The sequence below is a fragment of the Populus euphratica genome, unplaced genomic scaffold (assembly GCF_000495115.2).
Source record: "Populus euphratica unplaced genomic scaffold, PopEup_1.0 scaffold115.1, whole genome shotgun sequence".
NCBI classification, from domain to species: domain Eukaryota; kingdom Viridiplantae; phylum Streptophyta; class Magnoliopsida; order Malpighiales; family Salicaceae; genus Populus; species Populus euphratica.
Genome location: NW_011500006.1, coordinates 171,108 through 178,626, shown reverse-complemented (window position 1 = coordinate 178,626; position 7,519 = coordinate 171,108). Strand labels below are relative to the sequence as shown.

Genomic DNA, 7,519 nt, shown 5'->3' with positions numbered 1-7,519 from the left:
TTTCTGCTTTCCGTTTTTCCTCTGTTTTTTTTTTTTAAAAAATTAATTATCAGAAAATCAATAAATAAAAATAAAAATATTTAAAAAAATATTTTTATTAATAAATTTTACTGATGAATACACTCTCAATGTATAGTATATATCATATATAGTATATATCGAGAGAATTATAGTGAAAAAAAAATTTAACAAGGCCAAAAAAATAATGACGGGTTATTTTTTACTAATAAAATTACCAACGGATTTATTTTGTCTGTAAAATTCATCAGTAATTTCATTGATAAAATATTAATATTGTTCATTGTGTTAATTAGAGATGAAATCACCAACAAAAATTTCATCGATATTTTTCAAAAAACTATAGAATTGTTCACTGTTCAATTGTATTATTAATTATTGTTTTTTAGAGACAAAAGAGTGTTATTCGACGGATTTCTAAAAAAATCGATTACATTGAAAATTTAAATTAAATATTATAAACAGAATCATCGATGGATTGAAAAGCCGTTAGTGATATTTGACGATTTCTAAAAACTTTTTATTAAATTAAAACACCTAAATAAAAATTTTGAAACCCCTAATTTCACAATAAATCAGGTTCTTTTTTTCTTCTTCTTCTTCTTTCCTTTCTTCTTTCATATATGTAAAAAATATCAATATTCATTTCTTTCTTTTCTCTTTTTTTCTATTTTTTTTTCTCCTTAACTCCTTTTATTCTCCTTCATGCTCAAGTATGTATTTTTCACCTTCTTTTTTCTTCTTAGTTTTTTTCAATTAATATAATTTATGTTTTTTTTTCTCTTCTTAACTTCATTTGCAACTACATTGAGGTAAGATTTTTTTTTAGTTTTTATTTTCACTATTTTTTATTTTGTTTTTAATTTTTTTCTTAATAATTATAAGAATGGTGTTGTAGATTTTTTTTTTTCCATATGAGATTAATTTTTAGATGATTTATTTATAGGATTTTTAAATTTTTAGCAAGTGCAACTTTATCTTTTTCATATGAATTTTTTTAGTTGAATTTATTTTTTCTTGTTATTTATTTGTTGAAAATTTGTTTGAGCTAATTTTCTCTTTCTTTTTTTCAAGTATTACATAGTGTTGATTTATATTAATTTAATTATTTTATAATTTTTTAAAATAGATTTTTTTAAAATATTTTTAAATAATTACCGATGGAATGAAGCGGATAATTTTTTTGTTGAATGCTTTTTTCATCGGTAAAATAATTTTTTATTACCGATGGACAAAAAATTACCGAGAAGGATTTTCTGACGGATCATTTTCGTCAGTAATTTTGTTAGTAAATTAATTACTAATGAAATGATAGTGCAAATACCGACCAAAAATTTCATCGGTAAATATAAAGATTGTAGTAATGTAAATCCTAATTAAAGAATCCTCTTCATGCCTATGTTATATGTGTTTTAAAAGTTATTTTGAAAAAAAATAAATTTTTTTATTTACTTCCAATTAATATGCTTTTAGTGTTTTCAAATCATTTTGATGTGCTAATGTTAAAAATAATTTTTTAAAAATAAAAAATCATTAACATGTATATTAACATAAAAAATTATTTGAAAAGTAACCACAACCATATATATATATATATATCAAATTTTGTAAATATTTTTGAAGATAATTCTTTTAGCTAGGAAATTTAGAGGGTGGTATTTGTGTGTAATAAAAGTTACTTTTCTAAGTGTTTTTTTTAGAAATATAATGATTTAAAAAAAATTATGTTGAATATTAGCCCATCAATATATTAACATGATAAAAAAAATTAATTTTTTTATTTTAATAAAAAAAATATTGAAGCTCAGTAATAAACAAATACTTATTTATCTTTTATATAGCATGTTATCCTCTGTGGTGGTGTGGATTTACCACTTATAATAAAATATCAACAGAAATTGTATTTGAAAATTTTTAGACAAGAATTACGTTATGGTTATAGATTTTTGAGGGCTCTGATTTCGAATCATTCCTCGGAGAAGAAATGAATCCAGAAGAGAACTTTCTTTTCTTGAAGATCATGCATGCTTTAACTTTTAATAATAATCTATTTTTACTTCTTCTTTTTTTTTCTTTTGGTTGCCTTCTTCTTTATCCCCTTTTGTCCAACTTGCTTTTCTTTGCGGTATTACATGGTACAAGACGGGTCACGTTTCTTGAATTTTGTGGACACCCGCAATGGTCCCCTTAGGAACTGCCAGATTTTTGTGTCGGAAGACATTTGAAGTTGCTGGACGCTTTGTGTCATAACCATGTCAGCCCAGAATCTATAGCACTGCGACGGATCAGGTTTTATTAGTTTCAGTATTTTATATTCTAAAAAAATTATTTTTTTAATTTTAAATTAATATATTTTTAATATTTTTACGTTAAAAATAATTTTTAAAAGATAAAAAAAATGATTATTAATATATATTTTAATATAAAAAATTATTTAAAAAATAACTATAACTATATTTTCAAAAGCACGTCTGAATTTTGTAGTGCTCCATCCGCTCAAGGACCATAACTTTTTTGCCTTTGTTCTCTGTTTAGGGTTTTTTTAGTTACCAACAGTGCTGTTAAATTCCTGCCGGCCCAGCCAGTTTGGGGTTCAGGATCGAAATCCAACATAAATATTTGAATGATATGATAATAATCAGCCATGACCATAAATGAGATTTTCCGTTAAAAATGAAGAGAAAAAAGAAAGGAAATTTTTTATGAGAAAATAGAATTTGTTCGAGATCCTATTCATGTTGTTATTGTCCTTTCTGCAGTTATATTGGCATACAGTAGGACAACCAACTTCTTCTATGCCTACTATGTGCTCAGGACCCTCACGGCTATGATCTGTGAAGGCAGCATCAACTGCCTTGCACTTGCTTATGTGGTGATTATCCCTTAAAACTCCAACTTGCACCGCCATAATATCTCTCTAATTGTTTCGAGTTTTTTTTATAACCATTCTTCCTTCCAAAACAGCAAAGAACGACAGGTCATGTGACGGCACTTTATACTGTTCAGTTTCAACTCTTTTTGCTAATGCCTAAAAAACATAAAATCTTTACAGGCAGACAACGTTTTAGAGAGACAGAGAACATCAGCATTTGGAATTCTATCTGGCATAGCCACAGCCGCGTTTGTCTGTGGAACCTTAGCTGCTCGTTTCCTCTCCACTGCTTTAACGTTTCAGGTTGCGTTTGCTAAGAAAATGCCTTACAGAAGTGTCTCATCTTCGGCTACCAATAGGTTGAAAGTTGACATCGTTAGTCTTTTCTATTCTAGGTGGCTGCGTTGGTGTCAATGCTTGCTGCTGTGTACATGAGAATTTTCCTCAAAGAGAGTCTACCAAATGGCGAAAATTTGACGCAGCCAATCTTGAAGAGCGGACAGGATGATCACTGTCAAGATGGTGATTTATCAAGGCAGGCTCCGGTATTGAAGAAGATCCCATCAATTCAGGATATCATTGGCTTGCTGAAGAGCAGGTAGGAGAAATTCAGGGTTCGAGTATAAGGCCAATGCAAAGCATGGTTTTCTTGCACTTTACTCGAACCACTACTATTTTGGACTGGTAGCTATTCTTCTTCTGGTATTGATATGAGAATTTGTGAAACTTGTGTGGCAGGGTAACATTTTCGCAAGCAGCAGTTGTCGCATTCTTCAATAGTCTTGCAGAAGGTGGAATGCAAGCTAGCATCATGGTACAAAAACTTTCTCCTTCACTGTGATGCATATCAAACATTAAAACAAGACTGGTATGCGAGAATTTCTGTTACCAACTTGAATGATTTGTGCGATGCAGTACTACTTGAAGGCTCGTTTTCACTTCAGCAAAAACCATAATGCTGATCTGATGCTACTTCTTGGCATTGCGGGAATGGCCTCACAGGTATGCATTTACAAAATTATGTGTTTCTTAAATATTTCTTCCCTTCTCCAGAGTATCTTCAACGATCCTTTGCATTTCATGTTTGTCACCAGTCCTTATTATTCTATTGAATTTCACAGCTGGTTTTCATGCCCTTGTTGGCACCACATGTAGCAGAGGAAAAATTGCTGGCAATAGGGCTTTTAGGGGGCATCGCAGATGTAAGAGCTTTAGCCTCAATAGGCTTGTTTGCGTCTATTCATGCTAAAGAACTAAAACAACATAAGTTGAGCCTAAAGTGTTGGTGATTTACCTGAAATCTTGCAGGCATTGCTTTACAGTGTAGCATGGTCAAATTGGGTAATGCTTCAACTGAATTGGAATTTTTTCTGCATCGTTTTATTGTAGAAAACTATCCTTTCCTTCTCGAGCTTGTGGTAATATGTCAGTTTTTGAATTCTGTCTTTTGATTTTCTGTGTTTATGAAATCTTGGACCATGTGTAAGATGGTTTTTTCCTGATGCCTGTTGCGTATAATACTGAAAATACATTTCCATTGTGAGCAGGTCCCCTATGCCACCACCATTTTTGCGGTTTTTATTGTTTGCGTGCCTCCATGTGTAAGTAATTTACCTTCATCTTCATGAAAGATCTATGTGATTGAAGAAATCTGATCACTGATCTAACTCCACAGTTACGCAGCATCGCATCGAAACAAGTAGGGCCAACTGAGCAGGTAACTCTTAAGAGTGGATGCAGGCTTGATAGCCTCCATGTATGCTGTATATTCTAGATGTTCCTATACGGACAAACTGTCCAGAAACTCATCAGGTCCCATCTTCTGTCTGTTTTAAGAGGCATTTTAACAGTCAATGGAGAAGAAAATCACCAAGTGCAGCCCATCCAGCACTACCATTCAGTCATATGGCTTTTGAGTTCATCTTTAATTATTCAATCTTTGAATTTAAAAGGAACAAGGATACCCCGATTCATTCATATTATTCTTCTTTTCCTCTCAACTCATTTAAGACTCGTTTCAGGGGAAGGCTCAAGGATGCATTTCAGGAATAATCTCCTTCGCAAACATCATCTCCCCCTTAATCTTTAGTCCTCTGACAGGTATGTGATCAAAATTTGACAAGAACGAAAGTATATGGACTAAAGTGATAACATTAACTTCTCCTTCTATTCTTCAGCCTTATTCCTGTCTGAAGATGCACCATTTCATTTCCCTGGCTTCAGTATTTTGTGCATTGGATTTGCAACGGTGTGATCTTTTACCTTAATCTCCCTTTTCTACTTTAATACTCGAATTTTCCTTCTTTCTCCTGGCTCATGGATTTAATGTGCCAAGTAATGCTGTGCAGATGATTGCATTCTTTCAGAGTGTTCTCATGAGGGGTGCTCCTCCTATTTCAAGTCACAAAATCAGCAGCAACAGCTTGGTAGCCTAGATCTAGTTCAGATCGAAATGGCCAATTTAAAGTACAAGGAGGAAGCCTCTCTAAACCCTTCATTTACCATAAGGGTGATCTTGCTATTTGGAGAGACTTGTAAGAAGATTAGAATATTTGGAGAGACACTTGTAAGAAGATTAGAACAGCCTTTAAAGAGATCTTCAGTATTATATGCGTAATAGACACTTCAATTCGCCTGCAGGCACCTGCCAGAAATCTTAACGCCACAGCCTTTTCCTACGATGGGAGATTCGATTCTAATGAAAAGAATCTTCTTCAATCACAAAGAAGCACCATCGTGTTTAACTATCCATAGCTGGGAAAAACTGCCATGGCAGAGAGCAGGGGACGTTCAATTTGTAAAAGAATTTTATTTTTTTAAAAAAAAATCATGTCTGAACTTCAATATTTCTTGTTTCTGGTTGAAATCAAGTTAAACCCAGCAGATTTTTTAGATTATCATTCTACGTTGGCCATGAACTCCGTTTTTGAGCTTTTATAGCTAAAGGGGTTGCATAATTTTCTCAAGAAAAAAAAATGGAAACAAAAACACATGGAGTTGCTCAAGATTGGAAGTGTTAAATCCTAGCTGCAAGTTCATGGGTATTCAATCTATCCAAGTGAAAAGCACCATGAATTGCTGTTGATTTCCATACGCTTACTAGCTATCAAGGAGATCACATGACTTTTTAAAAAAAAAACTGTACTTCCAATATAATGCGATTATGCCAAATCCCAAAAGCAAAAAATTGCAAAAAGGCCCTAGACTAACAGTGCATTTTTAAGAAAAATTTCAACTTTCTCCTCGTCCTTTTCCTAACTCTCCAATGCAGTCCTTTTTGTCTTTGCTTCTTTGCAGACCCCAAGCCTGATTTTTTTCTTTTTTTGCCAAATCAAGAACCCATACAACGTTTAAAAAAAAACAGAGAGAGTTGAGGGACCGCAATAACCATGTATAAAACAAACCAAAGCAAGTTGGTTAGACTCCAACCTAAAGAATGAATCATCAAAGGATAAAATAAATAAATAAAAGAGTTAAGGAAGTGAAATAATATATATATATATATATGCTATTAACATACATTAAAATAATATTTTATTATTTTTTTTTAAAATTCATTTTTATCATCACGTCAAAACAATTCAAAAATTAAATAATTAATTTAAATAAAAAAATCAAAATTTTTAAAAATGAACTGTTAGACCATACTCTCAAGTATCCTCTAAAAACAGAGCAGCACTATGTCCATGTAATCTTATAGAGTCTAGGTTCTTTTACTGATATTAGTAACAATCTTACTTGTAACAATAATAACAACAATCTGAGAATGACATTGACAAGCAAAGACCAACAAAAGGACTTGGCATGGTCTTGAGTTTTAATGAATTTTATGAGGCAGCCTGGGTGCCGCTCCGCATAGAAAGGCATCATTTAACAGTGAAAAATATACTGGAAAAACAAGAAAGAGGAGAAAGTAGCTATTAATGAACGAAAAACAATTTAAATACAGAATAATATAGCTGGTTAGACATGGAAATTTGCAAGACAGCTCAAAATAGTTAAAGCTAACACCCTATACTATGTACATTTACTCTTACCACTTTTCAATAGGCCGGGCGGTAACAATGCATCTCCTAACCCAACCCGTCGTCATGAATTGCAATTATCGTGAATTGCAATATTTTCATTAAAACTGTTGTCACTACAATCATCATAAAAGTCACCATCAATATCACTGTCACCATCATTGTCGTCGTTGTTGTCACTCATGCCAAACCAATCAATTCGATTGGCCATCAGAAGCTTTCGAAAACAAGTAACAACTGAGAAATTAGATGCCCTGCTGCCCATATAATCTATAGCATGGATATTGTAGCAATCTGGATCCATTATCAATGTAAAGCACATAGTGCAGTGAAATTTTATAATAGGACTTCAATAGCTCAGTGGAGGAAGCCAATCAAACCAGAAAGTGTTAGCCTACCATCTATCTGTTAGGAGATCCAAACATTCAAACACACACAAATTTACGTGGTTCAGCAACTTGCCTACTCCACGGAGCTACTGGTTTGTATTAATCAAGCTCAAAAGCAATACAAACAACAAAACAAGGAGGAGGAGAAAACTTCTCTACTCAACTCAACTCTCACCCTTAGCACGCTCTCTGTGTTTCTCTCTATCTCGTGGTGC

At 32.5% G+C, this 7,519-nt stretch overlaps 2 protein-coding genes across 2 annotated transcripts in view; one reads left to right on the top strand and one right to left on the bottom strand.

Moving 5' to 3' along the window:
* The window catches only part of LOC105141183 (hippocampus abundant transcript-like protein 1), an 18,043-nt gene extending 12,235 nt beyond the window's left edge, over positions 1–5,808 (top strand). Inside the window, exons 3-15 of the mRNA XM_011048328.1 lie at positions 2,778–2,890; positions 3,071–3,193; positions 3,286–3,488; positions 3,629–3,704; positions 3,806–3,892; positions 4,012–4,092; positions 4,199–4,231; positions 4,438–4,491; positions 4,566–4,607; positions 4,912–4,990; positions 5,068–5,138; positions 5,239–5,356; positions 5,531–5,808. Coding sequence (XP_011046630.1) covers positions 2,778–2,890; positions 3,071–3,193; positions 3,286–3,488; positions 3,629–3,704; positions 3,806–3,892; positions 4,012–4,092; positions 4,199–4,231; positions 4,438–4,491; positions 4,566–4,607; positions 4,912–4,990; positions 5,068–5,138; positions 5,239–5,325 — 1,049 coding nt within the window. The 3' untranslated portion in view covers positions 5,326–5,356; positions 5,531–5,808. The remainder of the gene's footprint in view (positions 1–2,777; positions 2,891–3,070; positions 3,194–3,285; positions 3,489–3,628; positions 3,705–3,805; positions 3,893–4,011; positions 4,093–4,198; positions 4,232–4,437; positions 4,492–4,565; positions 4,608–4,911; positions 4,991–5,067; positions 5,139–5,238; positions 5,357–5,530) is intronic.
* A 986-nt stretch (positions 5,809–6,794) lies between these two features.
* The window catches only part of LOC105141182 (DDB1- and CUL4-associated factor 8), an 11,134-nt gene continuing 10,409 nt past the window's right edge, over positions 6,795–7,519 (bottom strand). Inside the window, 1 exon segment of the mRNA XM_011048327.1 lies at positions 6,795–7,132. Within this exon segment, the coding sequence (XP_011046629.1) occupies positions 6,980–7,132 (153 nt within the window). The 3' untranslated portion in view covers positions 6,795–6,979.